At 46.9% G+C, this 22,633-nt stretch overlaps 7 protein-coding genes across 7 annotated transcripts; 2 read left to right on the forward strand and 5 right to left on the reverse strand.

Moving 5' to 3' along the window:
* Nucleotides 1-672: 672 nt before the first annotated feature.
* PAAG_11930 (hypothetical protein) lies at nt 673-3,153 on the forward strand (the record flags this gene model as incomplete). The annotated part of the gene is made up of 6 exons (XM_015847494.1): nt 673-847; nt 916-929; nt 1,125-1,169; nt 1,239-1,379; nt 1,438-1,832; nt 1,932-3,153. 6 exons carry the CDS (start codon nt 673-675, stop codon nt 3,151-3,153), a joined length of 1,992 nt encoding a protein of 663 aa, XP_015702884.1.
* A 12-nt stretch (nt 3,154-3,165) lies between these two features.
* PAAG_11931 (hypothetical protein) lies at nt 3,166-3,477 on the forward strand (the record flags this gene model as incomplete). Its single annotated transcript, XM_015847495.1, has 1 exon — nt 3,166-3,477. The coding sequence occupies one exon, from the start codon at nt 3,166-3,168 to the stop codon at nt 3,475-3,477; it is 312 nt and encodes a 103-aa protein (XP_015702885.1).
* A 747-nt stretch (nt 3,478-4,224) lies between these two features.
* On the reverse strand, nt 4,225-5,846 carry PAAG_04809 (hypothetical protein; the record flags this gene model as incomplete). Its single annotated transcript, XM_015845382.1, has 3 exons — nt 4,225-5,042; nt 5,119-5,622; nt 5,786-5,846. 3 exons carry the CDS (start codon nt 5,844-5,846, stop codon nt 4,225-4,227), a joined length of 1,383 nt encoding a protein of 460 aa, XP_015699608.1.
* A 1,806-nt stretch (nt 5,847-7,652) lies between these two features.
* Nucleotides 7,653-9,500, reverse strand: PAAG_04810 (endoplasmic oxidoreductin-1; the record flags this gene model as incomplete). The annotated part of the gene is made up of 2 exons (XM_015845383.1): nt 7,653-9,311; nt 9,390-9,500. The coding sequence occupies 2 exons, from the start codon at nt 9,498-9,500 to the stop codon at nt 7,653-7,655; spliced, it is 1,770 nt and encodes a 589-aa protein (XP_015699609.1).
* Nucleotides 9,501-10,315: 815 nt separating this feature from the next.
* On the reverse strand, nt 10,316-15,201 carry PAAG_11932 (hypothetical protein; the record flags this gene model as incomplete). The annotated part of the gene is made up of 5 exons (XM_015847496.1): nt 10,316-11,881; nt 11,990-12,253; nt 12,486-12,604; nt 13,199-14,939; nt 15,031-15,201. The coding sequence occupies 5 exons, from the start codon at nt 15,199-15,201 to the stop codon at nt 10,316-10,318; spliced, it is 3,861 nt and encodes a 1,286-aa protein (XP_015702886.1).
* A 1,143-nt stretch (nt 15,202-16,344) lies between these two features.
* Nucleotides 16,345-17,835, reverse strand: PAAG_04814 (nucleic acid-binding protein; the record flags this gene model as incomplete). The annotated part of the gene is made up of 3 exons (XM_015845384.1): nt 16,345-16,795; nt 16,905-17,261; nt 17,801-17,835. 3 exons carry the CDS (start codon nt 17,833-17,835, stop codon nt 16,345-16,347), a joined length of 843 nt encoding a protein of 280 aa, XP_015699610.1.
* Nucleotides 17,836-18,471: 636 nt separating this feature from the next.
* On the reverse strand, nt 18,472-21,719 carry PAAG_04815 (hypothetical protein; the record flags this gene model as incomplete). The annotated part of the gene is made up of 7 exons (XM_002793240.1): nt 18,472-18,792; nt 18,966-19,769; nt 19,854-20,627; nt 20,689-20,720; nt 20,785-21,016; nt 21,102-21,522; nt 21,601-21,719. The coding sequence occupies 7 exons, from the start codon at nt 21,717-21,719 to the stop codon at nt 18,472-18,474; spliced, it is 2,703 nt and encodes a 900-aa protein (XP_002793286.1).
* Between the last annotated feature and the right edge of the window lie 914 nt (nt 21,720-22,633).

The following is a 22,633-nucleotide window of genomic DNA, read 5'->3' on the forward strand; positions in this document are numbered from 1 at the left end:
TTTGAGAGCCTGAGCTTTGGGCCTTCGAGTTGAACTAAACACTGTTGCCCAACTACTTGCGCCTATTGACCAATAGGAAGGCGAAGCAAGCCGGCATTTCAACCATTCTCGAAGCTCAGTATCCGTGGGGAATATATATATATATATATATATATATAAAAAAAAAAAAAAAAAAAAAAAAAAAAAAAAAAAAAAGACAAGATTATTACTATCAAACTACAGCATCCAGAGCATCATCGTTCAGGATGTTGTCAAGTGGCATTCCACCCTAATCTGCTGTCCAACAAACTGAGTTATGGCATCAGCTTGCGGGGAACTGAAGCTGTCCGCCGCTAAGGTCCTTCAGCGCTGGTGGCTCTCGAATATTGATGCCTACTATTTTAAACATTCTCTCTGTCCAGCTGTTCGACGAGGTATATTTCTGAAGATATCCGTGAGTAAAACAATAATTGAGCTGCCTGCATCTCTCAGCGCAAAAGCCACATATCATATTTCTACGACTAGAGATCATGGGGGTGTGGGGCTGCTGGGGGTCGATGTATATATATAATGACAATGAGCCTGAGATCCATTATCTTTTGTGCCATTCAAAAATTGAAGCAATAACTATATATTGTTATTCAATTTATTTTCATTTTGTACCGTTCTCATTTTTACATTCTTTCATTAATGATGGTGAATTTTAGCCTTCCAGGAATTTCCTATGCCAATAGGTTCTTCAAAGATAAAAACTATTACCGATGCATTATATTGGGACAGGGCAATACGGGGAAGACCACCCTTTTATGCCAGCTCAAGCTGAAGGAACAAATAGCTACGATTCCCACAATGCGCCAGACTTCCAATGGTGTGTACACTGTTTCCCTCCATCCCCACCCGTGGCGCCTTGAAATAGAGCTAATCGGGTATTATTAGTCGAGACGGTCCATGTACTTTCTGAGGGCATCAATATTACTTTCTGGGATATAGGGTGTATGTCTCCCTGTTTCTCGATTTAGAACTGGATCGTGGTGATGTTTCTTTCTAGATTTCATTGTTCTTTTGCCTTTCCTTCGTTACATTAAGCACATGAAGCGTCAGAGAAAGGCGCCCTTCTAAACAGATGATTGACTTGAACGATATAGGCGGATGTGAACGAACTCCACAAGGGCTCTTCCAACAATACCAAGGTCCGGACGTCCTGTTTTTGTTTGCCATGGATCCTACAGAGATCTTCGATCAACATGGCACTCACATAGCTCAATAATGCTATTGAAGATCTAAAACATATCCTGGGAAGAATAACTGAAGCCAAATACCTAGCTGTGATCTTTACCAATCGCAACCAGATGCTCCGTGGTGATCCTCGAGTCGAAAGACAAATCTCAAGCGTGAAGGAGGTTCTGGACGAGTACAGACCGAAATTGTCATATCCATGCGAACTGTACGATGATTTAGACCAACTTAGTGGAGCTACAGATGCTCAGACTCATCCTTGCAGCTCGAATGGAGAAAAACTATGTCCAAGGTGTTTCGATGAAGGCTATGGTGCCGCCACATCATTCCAGTCTACGTGCCCCAAAACCTTTGTCAGATGATTTCCTGGGGAGAAAAGAGACAGGATCCAACGATGTGAATGACCAGTTAGATTCAGATGAATTTATGCGACGGATGATTTCTGGGGAACTGGAAAAATGGGATCATCAGGACCATTTGCGTGCTGGGTTCCTAACACTCAAAAAGTGTATTCTCAAGGAAAGCGTGATATTCGATGCTGCTGATTTGTTTCTTGAGCGGCTAGATATGATGTTGAAGGCTGCGCCGCATAAATTTCGAGATACTTCGCCCCATAGGTCCGTCTCTTGGCCCCTTAGTTGTGGCTGTTATTATTGCATCTGCCACTTCTAGCAAGAAGATGTTTAGCTGATAAGACGATCGGTAAACATATTTAGGACATTGACAATATTTTGGCTTCACCGGATCTATCACAACATGCTCTCCTTCTACAAAAGGACCGGTTTATTTCCCGACCGCAAAGGATTCAATGACGTTATTTTGGAGAATCCTGATCTTACAGATAGCTCTTCCTGGGATTTGTATTATTCCAAGGATGTTTTGTCCAGTCCTGAGGCTAAAAACGGCTGGAAACTCCTCAACATAAAATCACTTCCTCATCACATAAGCTGTCGAGCAGAGAGCCAACAACGAACTCTCCAAACCCAAGAGACAAACAAGCCCGAGGATCTCTACACACAACTATGCACAATTAAGAAATCCTCAGAAATCTATAAACGCTTTGCCTTCGCAACTTTTAAGACCATGACACTCTCTAAATGGCGTCGTGACACAATTATTAGCGAGACTATGTCTGTCCTCCAGTCACATATAATGCGGCTTCGAGCTACGTTGGCATCATCTTCCAATCGCACAACATATATAGACCCCTATTCCGAAACCCAGGCCTTCTTCTGGATCCAGATGCTGCATGCAGCGTTAGAATCTATCCCCACTAACTCAGGACTAGACATCACCAACCTCCACTTCAAAAGTATCTCTATCCTCTTCCCCTCACTCTTTGAAACTGACGACATATGGAGACGATACTATACTGAGAAACTGTGGACTAGCCTCAAAGCGCGTGCACACACCGCACTTCCGGACTTAAAGTCACTACCAACAGCGCTACAGACACCTGAGCAATGGCTGATTCAGCGGGCTGTGGCTTCGGTATTATATGAGAAATATCCATATTCTGCGAGCGACGCATCATTGTCGTACTGCTCCAGTAACCCAAGTGCGGAAGAGCTACTGCTGGAAGTGCGCTGGGCAGTGAAAGAAGCCAGCAATAGTAGCTTCAACAATTCCATGATCCCAGCTACACATGCGATGCTAGTATGTCGCATCTTTAACTATCTGTTAGACGCTGAAATCCTGCCTGATGGCGACAGAAATGACAGCAGGAGAACCTCTTCCCTCTCTACTGCATCATGGGATGCTACTTCGTTCCTTCACCAGCAAGGCCGACCTCATGAAACCAAGCAGAGATATACGGCTGCAGTCTTCTGGTCCCACATGGTTTTGCACGCGTTCATCGAGACCGACAAGGTCTCTTCGTTCCACGCCAAATTTGCGAGCTGGCGGCTAAGCTCTCCTTCTCATCAGATGAGGAGATAACCGGAGACGGCGATGCGAGTGCGATTCTTCGAGCAGTTTCTTTTAGAGAATCCAGAACTGTGCTGGGAGGGGTTGTGGAGGGTGTATTATTCGGATGAGTTGTGGAGGAGTGAGGATGCGAGGATCATGTATGTGATACCAGATCGAGGGGAGATTCCTGCGTATTTTGGGGTAGGGGAAGAGGGGAAAGGGGAGGCTGAGGAGGAGGAGGAGGAGGAGGAGGAGGAGGTGGTGGTGGTGGTAAAGACGGGAAAAGGAGAGGGAGTGGAAATGGAAGGGGATGATGGTGGGTTTGGGGAAGGGTGGGAGATGGTGGATGGATAGGAAGGGGAAATACGATTCTTTTTTTTTTTTTTCTACTTTGGAAAAGTACCTAGAGATGAGTATTTGCGGCCCGACTAACAGGTGGGATCCTCGACACTGAATAATCTTTGCATATGTATTGGTCTCTGTGACTCGTTGTTCTGGAGCAAAGCAATGATAGTTGACACCTACTTAGTTTCAACTGAATAAGAAGAAACGATGATACGGTTAGGATGTAGAAAGAGAAAGGAGCCGTGGGGAGGAAGTTAAGGAGAGTGAAACACGTAAAATGAAAGACGTTCGCATGCTTCTGCTCTGCATTCAGACTTCATCTAGACCTGGTGTCTCCATACTTCAGTCACAGCTGTTTCATTTCATCCGATAACCCCATAACGTACATACCTAAACGCCTTGTAAGACATACATACTGAAACACAGAATGGAACAAATGAAATTAAAACACTATACCCGATGGGCGCGTAGACGGGACATGATGTATTCACAAATGCCGAAAACCAAGGGAGAATGGAGAAAAAGAAAAAGGAAAAAGAAAAAAAATGAGTATCAAGGATCCAGACACCGAAGAAAAAATAAGAAACGAAGCAGAAATCAGTCATTACCCCAGCCAAAACTAGCAACTGACCAAACCAAAGAGAAAAACTGGCCAGCTAAACCCTCAGAGAAAGCCAAAAACCACCGAAAAAGATAACTGCCCAATCAGTCAGCCACTCAAATCTTCAATTACGTTTTCATCTTTTATACACAGTTTCACGAATAGAACGTATTCTTCTGAAAGCTCTCCGGGGAGATATCTCCCATCTTCCCCTTGATCTCTGGTTTGCCATTAGCTGCTTTCAAGCTATTTGCCCGCTGCTTCAACTGGTCATCGCCACCCGCTCCAACACCTAGAAGGGTATTACTCCTCGATGCAGGCAAAGATACAGTAGCACCAGCCGTGATAGCCTGCTGCTGCGGTTTTCGCTGGATGGTCTCCAAGTAAGGGCTGGGAAGGTATCCGACGGTGCCATCGCGAGCTCTGCATCGCCACCATTCAGATGGGTTACCCATGGGATCCGACCTGCTGAGAACAGCGACGAGATCGCCCTTCTTCACAGCAAGGTCGACGCCGGCGGTGTTATGGGCTTCCGGGGTGTAGTCGTAGAGGACACGGCAGAAGTCGAGCTTTGAAGGGTCGATGGCGTTTTGTGGATTGGCTGGGAGGGGTTCGCCGTTCGGACCAATCATCGTCATGCGTCTGGCTTCGAGTTCCTGGGAGCGGGCAAGGGCGCGAATGAGCTTGCCCATGAGGTAGGGAAGGCCGAAGACTGCGGCAAGGAAGAAGAAGAACGGCTTTTTGGAGGGGCGGGCGGGTGCTGGGGAGCCATCTGGGAGTGTTGGGGGTCCATGGCCCTTTCCTGTGAAAGCGGCAAATGCGGATGGGGTAAGGGATGTTGCGTCCGCGGGAGGTGGGCGGCCGGTGAGTTTAGCGATAAGGGTTCTTATCCATCTGAGGAGGGTGAAGATGCCTAGGACAGAGCCTAGGGTATTTCGTAGATTGCCAAATTGCTCTGCAACGGATACCATAGCTGAATAATTCCGTTAGTATAAGAATACAATATGTGTAGGGATACCGCCATAAACCCAAACCCAAAGGAAACATACCGAAAAACGAGCTATGAGTAGCCATATAAGTGCTCTCTAGCATCTGGGCAAATCCTCCAAACGCGCCAACAATACTCTCAATGATCTGGAATGTAGCTTGGGTACTCTGATTGAAAGAGTGTGTTAAGCTATTCGGGTCTCCCCCGGGCGGCATCCCCCCGTACATGCCTCCGTATCCACCCATCCCACCCATCCCACCATACATGCCCCCGTATCCACCCCCATATCCACCATACATCGATCCCATACCTCCTAGCCGCGAATATGGTGATGAGTAACTACTGTAGGCCCCATATCCACCACCACCATATGGAGTCTGTCCTATTCGCGACGCGCCATAGGGGGAGTAGTTTGATGCAGTCTGGTTAACGACAGAGTTGAGAGTGCTGGGTCGAGAGGGCAATTCTGGGGCAGAAGAGGATATGCTGTTTGCAGAGGTGGAAATCGTCGTAGCGGATGTAGCAGAGGGGGATGTGGATAGCGGAGCTGTGATCGCGGAAGAAACTATTCGGCCCACGCAGGTGTTATATTGTTAGCCAGGCATTGCTTCAATGTGCAATAGCAGATATAGCAAATGAATAGGGACAAGGAAAAGAAACTATCTCTCTCTCTCTCTCTTTTGACTCATCCATGGATATCTTCAAGGGGTGAAAGTAGTAGGACTTACCAGCAGCACCAACACCGGCGCCAGCTCTCTCCCAGGGCTTAGGTGGTGATGCTGACGCCATTTGTGCAACGCCTACACAAATTCACACCTTGTGGGAGACCCTTTGTCACCTCTGAGTGATGGTGGAGTATAAGCAATGTCACTGGAATGTTCTAATGCGATGATATCTTGTTCCAAGAGTGGCCAAAGGAGCTTGATGACCAGGAATGTGAATGGAGAAACCCAAGAGACCCTTTCTGCTTTCCGCTTTCTGCTTTCCACTTTCCCTCTCTCTCTCTCTCTCTCTCTCTCTCTCTCTCTCTCCTGCTATGATTTCGTTGCTAGAGACACTTAGGTGTGATGAGTGCAGTTGCGTAGGAGGTTGAAAAAGTTGGGAAGTCTTGGGACGGCGATGTTTTTTTAGCTTGGGAGGCGGGTTTGGCCGAGGATGAGAAGGGTGGGATGACTAAGCAGAGGTTGCGGGGAGAGTTTTCGAGTAGATCTTTGAACCGAGGATGTTCGAGGAGGGCCAAAAAATTCAACGTTGGGAACAAGTACAGCGTTTAGATCTACGAAACGGGTCCTTTTCTTAACAATGTTTGTGGATGAGCAAATAAGATCCAAAGAAACTCATTTAAGTCTTTATTATCAGCTGTTAGAACGGTATCACAAGTGCAGTCTGCAGGCGGTTATCTAAATCCCCGCCGCTAGTTTCTCAGTACAAGGTCTAAGTACAACAGCTGACTTCAATCTTCGCATTCACAACCGTATGAACATCATAATGATCAAATACTAACAAGTAGTTATACAAATACTGTGTGTCCATGTATATATTTAAAATAATTCCACCAGAAAACTTACTGGGCTTGAAAATACATCCCCCCGGTGTATATACAAACCAATGACATCATGAAAGCACTTACACCCATCAAAACTGCCCCATGGCAGCCCGGGTGGCATGTCATATAACAATACGATAATGGGATGATTTCGAAACACAGGGAGGATTGGACACCAGCAACCCCTGCGATTGGTAAACTATTTACAAGAAAAGTTTTGCTGCGCCCGACAACTGGTTGTTGCCCCAAACTGATCTCGGAATCGAAGATGAACCCTTGGAGCAAGCATCCATGGGTTGTTACCAGGAAGTCCTACGGGCAATGGCATTGGATGGAACCCAGAATAACCTTTAAACGGGTCGGGGATTGTCCGCCGTGCGTGTTTATACTGAACCAATTGGCACCAGCTGCAGTCCAATTCGCCGTGACACTAACTACATCAATATACATGGGATGTATTGTATTATTTATATTATTTATATATAGGTATGCGATGTATACAGAAATGAGAATGGAATGGAATTGATGAGGGGAAGAAGGGAAAAATATCACGAAGCGTAGAGATCAACAATTGCGCAGTCCCACAGAAAAACGCCAACGATAAAAGGGGGGAAGAGGGGAGGTGGAAAAATTCCCGCCCAAGTATTAGAATGAAGTAAACTGCCCAAAGCGCTCGAACGCCTTTTCACCTCATATACCAGATTTTCATACACAGTGTGTGTGTGTGTGTGTGTGTAAGTGCTGCATGTTTCCATGATCCATATATATATATACTTAGATAGGCCCTTCAATAAGGACCAGTAAGTAATACATTATGTTGTTGTCGTTTCTCTTATATACGAAAGTATCCATCTAATGGTTTTATATTTCATCGTGCCGAGGAATATGTATCTCCCACGACCGGGGCGGGACGGGGAGGCCTAGCCAATAATCCCATAGCCGGTTGAGTTCCATGAGCAGGATTCTCCATCTGTAAAGTGGAATTTAGAATACATCTCGTGGATGGAAGAGGGGCGGAAAAAGGGACGGAGAGAGGAGAGGGTTGCAACTCACGCCGTGCTAGGAAAGTTAATCCACCCCTTAAGCACATATATATACGTCCGCCACACCAGATTGAATTCTTCCCAGAAAAGATCCATGATACTCTCCCCTCCTTTCGCAGTCTTAGAACGGGGATTTTTTGTGCCCTGCGACCACTCATTATCGTCATCCTCTAAATCATCAACCGGTAAGTTCCTGCCACGTTGCTCTGGACCCTTTTCCGGCGGTGGACCATCCCTCACTCCATCCTTCTTCCCACCGCCGGATTCAGCTATAGATTTACCACCAGGTGAGACTGGAGAAAACTTCGGAACAGTAGTGTGAACGGGTAAACTGTCCTCCGCGCCAGACATAATCGCATGCTCAAAGCTCTGAACAGCAGAAAGACTATGTGACACGCGCCCGAGCGTATTGATAAGCGCCACCAGCTCCGTCCGCCTCAGCGGCGGGTTATCGCCATTCTTCGTCTCGTCGAATTCAAACAGGATCTTCAGCGCCGCACCATAGCCGGCCGTCTGCAGCTTGCCCCATAACCGACACTTGTCACAGCCAATACAGTCCATGATCCGGCTGACGTTGCGGAAGCGGTTGCGGAAATCCTCCTTGAGGCCATTTGCAGCCTCGTCGCGGAACATGATGGTCTCATCGAAAATTTTGGGTTGCGAGGCAACGGTGTCGATGAGCGCAAGCACTTTTTGGCGCGTGTCCTGATCCTGTTGCGGATCGCTGGAGCAGAAAGAGTAGGTCTGTAGATGCTTTTGTAGCTTAGACACGGCGCGGACGAGGACGGCGAAGTTGAAGTGGAGGTTTGAGATGCGTTCTGGATGGTCGTGTAGGCGTTCTTTGTAGCATTGGAGGTTAGGGAGCCATTGGCCTGTTTTCTGGTTGAAATAGTCCCAGCATAGGTGTGTGGAGATGGATGCATGCATGCCACTGATGAGTCGATGGAAGACACGTTTCTCCAGGCATTCGTCGTCTAGAGGATAGGCCTCATTCCGTATCGCACCAGTGACGACCTGGTCCCGCTCATGTTTATTCAGGACACTTTTGAAATCCCTCGCCGCTTGGAGATTACCCAAGTGGAACTTGGGGGAAAACTTTGGTTGAGACGTGGGGAGGGGCTTCAGGAAGCAGTTCTCACGATATATCGCGTTCCACACCTGTCTCGCTCCCATTCCCGCGTAACCAGTATATCTCTCCGGATTATCTAGCAAACTCACATAGTCTCCTTTCTCTGTTGCGCCTTCGTCTTCTGGCACACAATAGTCCCGCTGATCACATTCGTCATCATACTCGACAACACAGGTCTCTCCCACGTTCTCCCCCAGCATACCCTGGAGCGGCTTTTCCTTTGGACGTTCCTGCTGAAGCTTTTTCCCCGGATGTCCCGCCTTGGGGCCTTCCAACTTGCTCAGCTCCTCTGCCCGCCAGATAGGGGGGATATCCTCCTCCGAATCCAGTGTATTCACCGCACAGGCAATATTCCCGCACATTCCCGCTTCGTCAGACCAAAAGAGGCATTGCTTGTTGAACAAGTTGAGACGGTAGTAGGAGAAGAAGTCTGTATCATGGGTAATGGACTTGACGAGTGGTGATATTTTGGCGTTGATGGATTCTAGAGTGGAGAATGAGGCACAAGCATCTGTGACGGTTGCTTTCGGGTCGATCTGCTCAAGATACAGGTTGTTGGATAATCTATATTGTACAAAACGGGTGTCTTTCCAGCTGGAAAGATCAAAACTTACCGCGCAGGCGTTGTCAAGATGAGGTCTGGCTCTGGAGACAGAGGTCTCTCCCTGAGCTGAATTCACGCAGGCGAAAATAGCCAGGTAGAACAGTTGGGAAGCGGAACGCATTTCTTAATTGTTCCGATGAAAAATTGAGATTGGACTTTCTGATTACTGCATAGGGGATACGCCGGGGCCTACGGTACTCCGCATAGGCGTCTATGTGTACGTCGCGGGTAGGCTTAGGGTTGCAACAGGCATGGAAGAGGAATACCGCTAAAGGTTAGGCGCTGGAAAATAAACAGGAAATTCTAAGGACTGTTATGGTGTTCTTGAGAGAAAGACGATGTGGTATATAAGAGATCTGGAGAGAAGAGAAGAGAAAAGCCGAGCGAGCGTACGATGTGTAGCTATTTGGTTTGGCCCTGCGATGTTAGGTGCATGAAGCTTGGGCAGAGTAGTTAAATGTAACTCTGTATCAAACAAGAGTATTAGGCCACTTGATGGAAAGCAAAGGGAGCAGGAGTCTTTTTAAAGCACGGACACTACAGTTGTTGTCCATCCCTTTTGTCTCTGGCTCCCCGAATCCGAACACATACGATGTCCTCCTCCGAGCCCTTGAAGATGCAATGTGGCCGTTGTTCGTTGCTTTTTCTTGCCAGGGCCATCATCTCACATTATGTCAGCAAGGCCAAGCGACATAACCTTATTTAACAACACACTAACCTGTTTGGGTTTAAAGTATATTTAAGCATAAATCGATCATGTGACATCATCCCCTTTTCCCAACTTCCAAAGTAGAAGAAGTCATACATTTACATCGCCTAATTACTATTACGCAGTATATATTCCCGATATCAGTAGTAAAGTTCAGTAATGATATACACAAAATGCATCCATCCAACAAAACCAAAAAACAACACACGCATAGCCACTTTCGCCCCTCACAATTTCGCCTCCGTCCCCTTCTCCTTAGCCGCCTGCCACCCAAACTGTATCGACTGCCCAATCCCCGGCTCCACAATCACATTGACAATAGTCACCCTCTCATCCTCCAAAAACCCTTCCCTCGTCGCCTTCTCCAGCTCCTCCTCCGTCCGCACAAAGTATCCCCGCCCCCCACACATCGCCGCCAGATGCTCATAGCGGGTCTCATACAGCAGACTCGTCGATCGCAAACCGCCCTTCGCCACATTCGTAGATGTAAGTGTCTCATCCTGTAGAGTCTTCCACTCGTCCTTCGTCTGCGTATCACCATGGTAAATGCCCGAATTATTCATGACGAAGATCAGCGCCGGAATACGATGACGCGCCAGCGTTTCAACTTCCATCGCACTAAATCCGAATGCGCTATCCCCTTCCATCGCCACGATCTTCTTCTGCTTTTGGGGGATTTTCTCTCCTGGCGATGACGGTAGGTTGTAAGCAGCATGCGCTGCGACGATGTAGCCCAATCCGACACCCATGGTAGCGTATGTCCCCGCATCAAGACGTTGCCGTGGTTGTTCAACCGGGAATGAGGAGCGGGAGATATCCATTGTATTAGCGCCCTCAGAGACGTAGACTATGTTGCCTTGTTCCGGCGGCGAGAGGGTATTTAGAACAGTTTTTATAATATGATAGGTACGCTGATAAGTCAAGAAACCGTTGGGTTTGGTGGGTAGGAGTGCCTTTTCTTGTGAGGCATTTTCGTTCTTTGAGGCTGAGGCAGCGAGGATGGACGGGTATGAGTTTGGAGACGTGGGGGAGGAAGGCTTGTACTTCCAATTCGATAGGGAGGAAAGAAGTTGCTGGATCACCAAGCTTATATCGCCCACTATTCCCAGCTCCGCATCTCCCGCATTATTCCCAATCTCCTCCACGTTGATATCTACTTGAATAAACTTAACGGAGCGTGACCAGCGGGGCGTTTCGCCAAAGTGGAGAATCCAATTGAGGCGAGCCCCAAGTAGGATAACGACGTCTGCATTTTTCAGGGCCGCGCTTCGTGCACTTGATGTGTTGAGAGGGTGAGAGTCTGGTATCACACCCTTGCCCATAGGAGTTGGTAGGAAAGGAATCCCAGTTTTCTCCACGAATTCAAGGATGGATGATTCTGCTCGCGCATACGCGGAACCTTTCCCAACGACGACAAGCGGGGCGCGTGCGGACTTTAGTAGTCGTGCCACTTTCGATATAACCACTGGATCGCCGCTGGGCTTAGGTGGAGATGGGACAACGATACGCTCTCGCGGTGGTAGCGAGAATCCCTCTGGGGCTTTGCCTTGAATCAAGTCCGCGGGCAGGTCGATGAAGGTCGTCCCCGGTCTTCCATACCAGCATGTTCTATATGCATTTCGAATCGCATTAGTCACTGATTCCGGTGAAAAGGGCCGTATGGCGAGCTTTGTGTGAGGAGTAAGGAGGGTGATGGCGTCCATCTCTTGGAATCCACCCTTTGTCACCATGTGCGTTTCTGTCGAACCGGCGAGGACAAGTAATGGGAATGTGTTCACGGTGGAATTTCCAATCTAAATTCATGTTCCCAAACGATTTCAACATCTCTCTTTTAACAGTTGAATTTCTCCAACAGATCTTCAAAATAGCAGAATAGATGCAAAAAGTAGAGAACTACTCACCCCAGCCATTGCATGTAAAACCCCCGGTCCACCCACAACCAAACAAACACCCGGTTTGCCTGACATGTATCCAAACACGCTTGCCGCATAGCTACAGGCTTGCTCGTTTCTAAATGCGATAAACCGAATCCCCAGATTAATAGCTTCCTCTGCGATTTCTACGACGGGGATGCCGACAATTCCAAAAATGACGCTGACTCCCAAATCGTAGAGGGAGCGGGCCACGATTTGGGCCCCGGTTAAAGGGGGCATGGCAAGTTCACTCTTTCTCGCGCGTATGCACCTCCCTCGAATACGGTAAACCCTTTTTATCTAGGGAAGCGGGTGATTCAATGTAAGGCGCGCAGATTCACGGGTGGCTGGTGAATTAAAGGCGCTCAGTGCGACTGGATGAAATTCGGGGGAGCCTGTTTTGAGTTGTTGCCTCAGTGTCTGTTTTTTAAGAGCATTACAGAGGGCCAGCAATCGTAAAGGATAGAAGGGTTGGGTTCCTTACCCCGCGGCGGAGATGAAGGTTAATGTTATGTTGGGATGGAATCTCTGTGACGCAAGAGTTGGGGGAGCTCCGAGGTTCATTAAATGCCCGCAGCTGAATAAGCGGGCAGGCCCTTTTCCCTTGTCCAATACTTTCGCTCTTATATCTCCATGAGAAAAGCCAATAATAAGTTAAATAAATCAAAACATATTCGGCCTGATAGATGTCCCCAAAGAGATTGTAAAGGTTATAAACCCATTAATCTACTTTGCTAAAATTTAGACGAAATTTTAGTGATCTCTCTCTATAATCAATGGATACAACAGTGTACAACAACAGTTGGATGCGTAAAAGCGGTTCAGAACATTGTCGGTTTATATTGCATTTGGGAAGGATGCAGGATATGAGTGGAGTAAAGAAGAAAAGACATGGAGCCCCGCCGAGGAATCCTCTATCAAATCGAAACAAAAGGTTGGCCACCGAAGATACAAAGAAAAGCAGCAAGCCATTAAGATAAACCTCCTCTGCACATAAGAGGCGCATAAATCTCTTAAATCCTGCAGACTCTCCTATCTCATTTCAAAAAAAAAAAAAAAAAAAAAAAAAAATCCAATTCAGCTGATCCCTCCCTTCAAATTTCCAAGCCAATTTACAGACCTTCCCATTTCCTCTACCACTGAGACACCATTTCTAAAACTCGAACTCCGATCTGAAAACCGAAACATCCATCCCACTAACCACCAGATCACTGAGATCCCGCCGTCCCATCTGGCTAAACACCCGTCGCAGGGTATCATACAAATTCGTGCTCTGATTCTGTGAAATATGAATCATATGCTCCAACTGCGCATCGCCAATAGAATCACCAACAATATCTCTGGCCCGTTCTCGTCCTTCTTCCTCCACAACTTTGTGCATCGACAGAGCACCCAGCAGATGCTGTACAGCCTCTGGGAAGCAACCGATATTAATACACGATACGCCCAGATTGTATCTAGCACGAACAAAGTTGGGGTTAATGGTGAGAGCTTTCTCGTAAGCTTCAATAGCCTCTTCGGACCGGCCCGAGTTGGCAAGGGTGGCCCCGAGACGGTTCCAAAGAAGATGCACCTGATCCGACTGGTTTGAGCTGCCGGATTCGGTCGATGCAAGGGCAGCGCTGAAGCAGTCGACAGCTTTATGGTATTCTTCCGCGCCGTAGAAAAGGACGCCTAGGCCAACTTGAACATCTGGGTCCATGTGCTCACCCTGAGGAGAGAGCTGTGCAGCCTGGATGAAGAGATCGGTTACTCTTTCGTGTAGAATGTGTCGATCTGTAAAGCTGAGGTCGGTGTCTGCCGAGAGTGAATTTGGGTCGACGAGTTGAGGATACTTGACCGACAGCCACCGTTCGAGGGTGCGGTAGGCGGTCGAGTCGTAGCCTTCGTTCGTATATGAGACAGCAAGGCCCATAAGGGCATCTAGGTTATTTGGATCAAGTTTCAAGGCTTGTTCTAATGCGCGGATAGCGGGACTTTCCTTTTCATTCTGCGCCTGGGCAGAGCCAAGCATGGTCCATGCTTTGATATGATTGGGATCTTTCTGCACTGCAGCTTCGAATGCAAGGGCGGCGAGGGAGAGATTACCACCATCTTTCATAATGCGAATACCTTCTTCGAACGGATTATTGGCAGATTTAAAGGGGTTCTCCTCTTCAAAGAGATAATCTCCCATCAGAGGGTCGCGGATGCGCACGTTAAGATCGCCATCAAAGTGATCCCATTCGCCGAATTCACCCAAATGCATGGGATCAAAATTTAGGTCCTCATCAGCCATTTGCCTACGAGCTGCAGTCTCAGCCTGTATGCCTTTCCATATACGCTCAAAGCGTCGAAATTCATCAGTCTCGGTGTGGACTGACCTATCGACCTCATTCAACTCTGCCTCAATCGCGGCATTTGCCTCTGCATCATCATCCTTCTGTCCCGATGCGGCTATCTCCGCAAACTGGGCCTCCCAGTTTTGGTCGTCCAACTCTATCATCCTCCCTTTCCCCTTATCGTCTTGCGTGGATTGCTGTGGTGGATGATGATGATGCTGCATTCCCATAGAATATGACGGACCCATCATACCCACGTATCCCGAGTTCATCCCGCCAAATCCCATCATCTGTGGTTGGTATGCGCTCATCATCGGTGTATGTGAAGTAGCGGGACCAGACGTAACCTGCATGCCGTTCCGGTTTTGTTGTTGAAAGCGAACAAAATCCGCAGAAGAAAACTCGGGTCCTGGGAAATGTCTAGCCATACCGGGCTTAAAAGCGGCTTCCATTCTTGCCTGTTCACCAGGATCGAACTCTGCAGCCCAGCCAGGCGAGCCGGTTCTCTGCGGTGCTGTTTGGAAATTTTCTAGTTCACGTCTCATTTGCTCCATAGCAAAGGGTTGTGCGGGACCTTGCGGCATCTGGTCTCCTTGTTGGAGAAACTCATCCATCATCTACGGACGATATTTTAAAAATGTCAAATCAGTATACAGCTACTTCCTTACCTTATATCTAGTATACTGGAATTGGAGAGGCTTTCCGTACCTTATCCTGACCTCCCATCATACTCCTTGATCGCATCCCTTCCTGGAGACCGCCGGGACCCCGACCAACGAGTCTGTCCCGTTGCAGCGACTTATCATCCTGAACATGCTTCGTAAACTGAGTCAGGGGATTCCCCGCTGTTGAGCATTCTGGCCCGCCGAGAAATGACATATTGAAGATGTGCACAAGGCAGAGAGCCGGGATGTGGCGGACGCAGTTGTATGCGAAGGGGTTTCGGAGTATTGAGACCGATAATAGGCTTATTGGATCGCGGTAGCTCTAACTAGGCAAAGCAACATACACAAGAACTATAGGGAAACTCGATTCTCATTAGAAATTATAGATGCAGATGAAAGAAGATAATGAACACAAAGTGCACACATAATATGCTGTTGCTGCTGGAGTTGTCAGTGACAGAAAGGCGACTTTGGACAGTTGGGGGTCGTTTTCTGCCAACATCCTCGGGTGTATCGAGAAATACCAGATTACCGGTAATCTATCACTCGGCATCATCGGCAGAACTGAGCAGAGCCGCCGAAAATTGAAACCTTGGGGCATTGGCCGTCAAGCTGTAACTTACATTTATTGTATTTTACCGTACCGTAACTATCCTAAAATACCGTCTTTAAATGCATTATTATTAGTAAGAGGCTGATCTTTCACGTGGTGTGTCAAAATTTCCCTTTTTGCTCCGCACAAGACAAACCTTTTGAAGTCAACCCAAGATTAAAGAGATACTAAATATAACATTGCTGTAGTGATTGATTGATATGCCAAAAGGGGAGATGGTAGCTAAATTCCTAATTCCGCATTATTCTAACAAACACAAAAAAACTGTGGCTAGAAAAGTGAGATAAAGAAAAAAAAAAAAAAAAAATTTTTTTGTTATTTTTGTTACCACATAGGATGGGAGAAACAAATTGTCCGAAGCAGTAAAGTGTACAGTTTTTGCTAGAGAAAAAAATGGTCGCATAATAAAACAAATAGTGGAAAAGTGGGGAGGAACAAAATTGGGCAAAAGACAACTACAAGACGAGATATATCAATTCACAAATAAAAGAAATCAAGATGTCCAGATGGAAGAGAGAGGAAAACTAAGGAACACTAAAGGACCAACCCAGCTCCCTCCCGCTCCTCGAACAAACCCCGTATAAGAATCGATAGAACAAATAGAACGCCCACAGCACATAAAATATAACATCAGACTGTGCAGGCCCATTCTCAGCTTATACTTGCCCATCCGGAGATCCCTTCCTTTTTCGGTTTTTGGAGCAATATTTTCAGTTGGCGGTTTCTTGGCAAGTATCCTGGGACTCAAAAGGTCTCGTTGCTCCCGGATGGAGCAGTCCTCAATCGGTCCATGGTGCTATCCCTGGCACTGAGGCTGTAGTCGAGTCGGAGAGGACGGCCATAAGGAGCTTTGTCCTTGAGAATTTCAAACGCAGCTTGGGCGCTCTCAACATCCAAGAAGTCAGCGTGGGCAAATCCACGAGGTTGGCCAGTTCTCCTGTCGACGGACACGCGGACGTCCGTAACATTCTTAATATCCTTAAAAAGTTCGTTCAATTCACGGTCGGTCATTTCGAAGGACAGGTTTCCAATGAAAAGAGTTCTGGTTGGCTCGTTGGAGCGTGTTGGGGTTGGATTTGCTGAGCCGCGCGACGAGTAGTTAACAACCACTCTACGTCCTTCGTAGATGGTCATGTTCATCTCGGCAATTGCAGCTTCAGCAGCGTCAACTGAGTCGAATTGAACATATGCGAATCTAGCAAGCGAGGAAACGTTAGATTACGATATGTATAAACGGGGACATAGAAAGCCAATATGGAAATGTGGAATGAACGGTTGATTAATATCAAAATGGTGGAAACTACCCTCTGCTCATTCCACGGTTGTCATATACGATGCGAACAGCGAGAATATTGCCGAATTTAGACATATCGCGTTTGAGGTCATCTGCAGTCACTTCAAAGAAGAGGTTGCCAATGTAGATTGTTTCATTGGGCCTGACATCCGGGGCTGGTCTCGAAATCGGTACGTCATTTCGAAACCCCTGCAGGCCGGTCCTTCGAACAATCGATGGAGTATATTGGGAATTCCATCGTTGCTGGAAAGCTACGTTGGTAACCTGACCACTCAATTTTAGCAACGAAGGAGCAATGGCAGCTAGAGTTCCTGGCTTCACGGCGAGAGCAGCTGGCGCTGCGCAAATCGCGCGGAATGCAGTGTGTCTGAGAGAAATCCTGCTCGGGGAGACGTTGTTAGTTTTTCAAGCCTGACACCAAAAAAAGTTGATATGGGAGACTAACATTTTCAATTGGGAATAACCAAAGTATTACAGCAATATAAAGGTATATTGTTTAACGAAAGGTGAAATAAAATCAATGAAGACAATTGCGGGAAATGATCGAGGAGATGTGGTCAGAGATGCGAATAAAGAGGATGAGAAAAAGGTTGAGCGAAAAAAAAAAAAAAGTTGATAAGAAGTGGACTAGTGAGTATCGGCCACATCGGGTTAGCTGGGCTGACTAACTAGCTAACTTCCAGCCTGAACATCACGTGGAAAAAGAGCCTCCTTCACAACAAAGAAACCAAACGAGATTACCAAGCAAAATGCAAATAGTTAACTAGTTAGTTATCAAAATGTAGCTGATGAGCATCCTCCTAGTGATGAGGAGAAAGACGAAGAAATTCAGGTGAATGGTTAGCTTTCTGTTCTGCATGGTCCTGACATCACGTTCTCGCATGGGGGATAATGCCTGCTACTTACTGGCTGGGCCAGACACTTGGAGCAAGATCATACATAGCAACGATATACGATTTGATCCTCTTTTTTTTTTTTTTTTTTTTTTTTTTTTTTTTTTTTTTTTCGATTCTTCATTAATATATTCTGATTTATAAGAAGTTTCAAGCTCCGTGTATTATTCCATACAAAAAAAATAATAGATGCGTGTGTTGGTTATCGTAGATAAATTTTCCCATCCGCCAACCCCCTGAATCAGGTAGCAACAGGTTTTGCTTTAATTTCAGTCGAGAGCATCAGACATCCAATATTCTGAAAAGCAGTTGACCGGAAGGAATATCATTCTCAATATCTTTCGGGACATCGCATTTCGGAAACTTGCAGATGAGCTGGAGGGCATATTTGGTTTGAAGGATATATAGCAATTTTTTTCGCTCACTCTCGCCAAAGGTTCATATATGACATGACGTCGTGATAAATATATAATGGTCAAGTGTACCTACATACAGTTTTAAACACTCTCAAATACTCACGGTAAATCAGCAAGTACTGCCCATTACGCCACATCACTATATACATACAACCCAAATGCCCAAAGTAAATAAAGTCCAACCCAATTTAACCACCCAAATATCAAATAAAAGGAGAAAGAAAGAGGAAATACAGACAAACCATAGCCCCACCAAGCAAGTGCCTTTTCACTCATTAATCGTGTCAATAACCCCACTGTTATTGTTGGGATTATTAAGACCATTCCTGCCGGCGTTCAAGTTATCCATAAACAGCGCTGGATTTGCTGCGACACCTCCGCCACTATCATATATATTTTGCTGCGACGTGCATGCGTTCTTGCTGCTTGGCATTTCCTGGTGAGTATGTTGTGGATGTTGTTGGTCTTGTTGCGAAGCTGGTGGTGATAGTTGAATAGGGCCGGGTGAGAAGGCCTGAAAATCAAATATTGGCCAGCTTTGCATATTCGGGTCGGCCGCCGCGGCTTGAACGTAGCTATCCCATGTTTGCTTCAACAGTGTATTGAGAGTTAATGTTGGATTTCGTTTCTAACTCTGCTTGGAAGTATTCCTTGGATGGGGAAGACAGAGGAAGGGGGGGGGTTTCGGAAGAGGGTGCATGATGTAACGAACAACCTAAAACAAGAAAGGAAGGACATCAGAAATGAAATGACAAAACATACCCAATCCAAATCAAACGGCTGCATAGGTGCCATCTGGCCAAACATCCCCGTGCCGAAATTCATCCCCATCCCATTGCCGAGCATCGGGAGCCGTGGCGGCTCCATCATTCCCCCTTGACTGATAACACCAACTCCACCAACAGTTTCATACTTCATCATCGGATCAGCGGCAAACTGCGATGGACTGGCTTCCATCTCGTTCACTCCACAGCTAAGTAGGCCCTGTGTCATGGCCGCATTTTGCTTCTCGTCCGGTCGATCAACTGGAACTCCCACCGCTGCCAACCCTCCCTTGATCGTAGCATTTTTATTTTGTCCCTCCTCATACTGTTGTCGCCGCTGTTGTCGCCGCTCCTTCTGCGCTCGGAATATGTTGCTCAACAGGATATCCATAAGACCAGTAGCTTTGAACGCATCCAGTGAGTGGTCTTTGCCTTCATTCCAAATTTCCATGGACTGCTGGAGGATTGCAAGCGTTTCCTGGTATTCCTCCGTGTCTAGAGCAGAGATATCATTTGAGCTAGGATCGGAGGCGTTGATTCGCACCATTTGGTATACGTCGACAGAGAGGATTGAGGAAGCCATAAGAAAACCATATGTGTTACCAGTGGTGGCGTACCCTTTGCTGTTTCGGAAGCGGTCGTCCAATTTCGTTGCTGAGTAGAGTAGTCTTTGATAGCGGAGCAGCTCCAATGCGCTGGCAATGCAGGTGCGTCGCGAGTATGCATACCGTGAGTTTTCTCGGCCACGGTGCATGTACCTTCGGTGAAGAACACATTGGGCTTTGTGATAGGTGCTCGCGATCTGGGAACGAGAAAGTAATTTTAGTCCGACATGTTCTTTCCTAAAATTAGGAAAAGAAATGTGAGAGTAGAGAATAACACTCACCAAAAATTTCAACTTGATAGCATACATGGAATCATTGCTACCCTCAAGCGGTCGAACAGCCATATGTTCCGGAACCATATCACGAGCATCGCGAAGCGCATGATCGAGTTCCATAACCTCCTCATACGAAGGAGTTCGGGTAATCTCCTGCGTATTTTCCAACACCTGCCCAAACGCACCTACAAGCCGTGCCATGACAATAAGAAAACTGACAGGCGTTGGCTCATCCAGGGGCCGTTCAGGAGGAATCTCGACCGAATCTTGGTCGAAGTCGGCATCATATAAATTTCGCGGAAGCTCGATATCATAATCTGCCCCACGAATCATAGAAGGGAGGCCGATCTGGAAAGAAAATAGTAGATCCGCTTGTCGTATAAAAGTCCATAGCCGCCCGCGTATCTCGCCCTGGAAAGGAGAGATGTTCGGAAACATTTTTGAGTCACGGTGATAACCCATCTGCATTGCTAGACGGACAATCACTCCAATCAGTACCCATACAGATACTTCTGATTCCTTCTCTTGCGTGTAATCGCCGTGCAGATGGAGGATGAGCGTTTCTATCAAGTATCGATGCGGTTTCGTATAATCGGCAAGGATGAGGCACTGGGCCATAGAATTCCGATATGAAGCAGCAATACGTAGAGATTTACTTCGGAATTCTGGGGGTTCGTCCGATTCATCATGGTATGATATCATCGCAAGACGGAACATAGCAAAGACCATGCCGATCCAGACAATGCTTGTTTTGGTCGGATCTTCCCAATGACGCTCGTACTGCATAATAACGTCATCAGCAAAATTTATATGTCAGGAATTGGAAAAACCTGGACTGTACCTCTTTCTGGAAACTTGGAAAATGAATGCAATCTAAAATTGGAGGTAAGCATATATATATCGAGAATGTTTAAAAACCAGAAACGCAAGGACCTACTAGTAAATAGGCTATAATATTGAAAGTAACGAGTGATCAACATATCGGCGGTATATCTGGAGGGAAAACTGGACAAAATCTCAGTCGCAGATGGAGGTTTAATAGCCCCAAAAAGTAAAGATAGTCCGGACAAATCCTGCTCGTTACTCTCTGCTTTCATTTTCTCCAATTTGTCTACTTGCTCCTCATACACCTTCTTATGCGCTAAAAAGTACTGCCTAACTTCTGCGATCTAGAATATAAAGATTAACAACCATCATGCGTTCAATTAAAATCAAGCCAATGGGGTGGATAGCGGAGAGTAATTAACTACTCACATCGGCAAGGATCATCGTCCAATGCCCCTCGCTGACATAGTACGACTTCTGCGTCATGGCATCAACCTTCATAATCCCAAATGACTTGGTAACCTGATCTGTATCGCTCTCATCTTCTTTTTCATCCATCTCATCTCCAAGGTCCAGCTCATGGGTATCTCGCCGGGACGCCGAACTGGCGTTACCCCCAGAGGCCATTGCTTGTGCAGCAGCTGTGCCCACAGATTGTGTGCCATTGGTCATCAACGATATTACAAGGTTCTCGAGCCGGTCGATGCGATCCTGCATACCATCCATAGTTGGGGGTGAACCCTGGATACTGGCTGGCTTCTTCCGGTTCTTCGGCTGCGCGTACGTACAGGAGGGAACATCGTTGCGCTTCACGCAGTTTTCGCAAGGGACGGAGCGGTTGCATTTCAGCCTGGAAGAAATCGGTCATCAGACAAATGACCAAATGACCATCTTAAGATATATATTCCCTTCAGTAATCAAAGCTTACTTCCGATTTCTACACGGTGCGCAGGAGACCGGTACGCGATTTCTTTTCCTGACAACCCGATATTCTCCGGGGGGATAAATGCTGCTGGACAATTTCGTGGATGGAGGTGTGGGGGACATTTTTGCATTTACGTAGGCAGTTGGATATACCGTTCGGGGGTTGGTTCAGGGCGATTGCTCGAATCGTTTATACTCGATCCAGCTCGAAAATTGCAACTCGTTCCGGCGAAGAATTTCTAACCAAGATAGTGACTGCAAACAGTAGGTGTACGTTAGTAGGCAAAAGAGCCACGCTCAAACAAATTAGAACATAGCCTACAGTAGGCCAGCAAATAAAATTAATATCAAGCGATTAAAATGCTGCTGTCGGCAAGCTCATTCAAACACCCACGCTTCTCCCAGCGTGCACTCGTTTTTGTCCTCTAACCAGGCCAGGGCCAAATGCAAGGCAAATGAGACAAGCCTAGAGAGCTGCAGATAAAGAGGAAAATAGCCACCTGGCTTTTTTGGAGCAATTCGTGATTTGCCGTCAAGTGGCAGTCCTCCTTATGCGGATCAGGTACACGACTTCCCTCCCCCCAAATCAGGGCTTCTTTTTGATTGAGTCAAAATATATCTCGGAGAAGATGCAAGTTATCCCGCTACGGTCATCAAAAAGATGTCAAAGGGTAGAGAGTAAAGGAGGAGGCGAGTTTGTTTAGCCAACTGATCTGGGAAGCAGAGTTCCGTCTCATTCCCACATAGACACACCTTTAAAGCCCCCCAACAAGCACCACAAGTTGTGGCAGAAGAGAACTCAGCAGCAACGTTGAATCCAGCAATAGATTCAGAGACTGACGGGGTGTGAGAGAAAAAGAGTGTGCGTGTGTGCCGGTGTGCGCGCCGGAGCTGTCCAGGAAGATGTAGGAGGGAGGCCGTTTTCAACCGCGAACGTTAAGAAGACGGCAGTTGTAATATGCCCTGATGACCAGAGCGGGCCAGCCTCCATAAGTTCTTTCTTCAAGACTAGCTTTCGATCCCGATTTAGCATTGAC

Source organism: Paracoccidioides lutzii (assembly GCF_000150705.2).
Source record: "Paracoccidioides lutzii Pb01 unplaced genomic scaffold supercont2.12, whole genome shotgun sequence".
In the NCBI taxonomy this organism is placed as follows: Eukaryota; Fungi; Ascomycota; class Eurotiomycetes; order Onygenales; family Ajellomycetaceae; genus Paracoccidioides; species Paracoccidioides lutzii.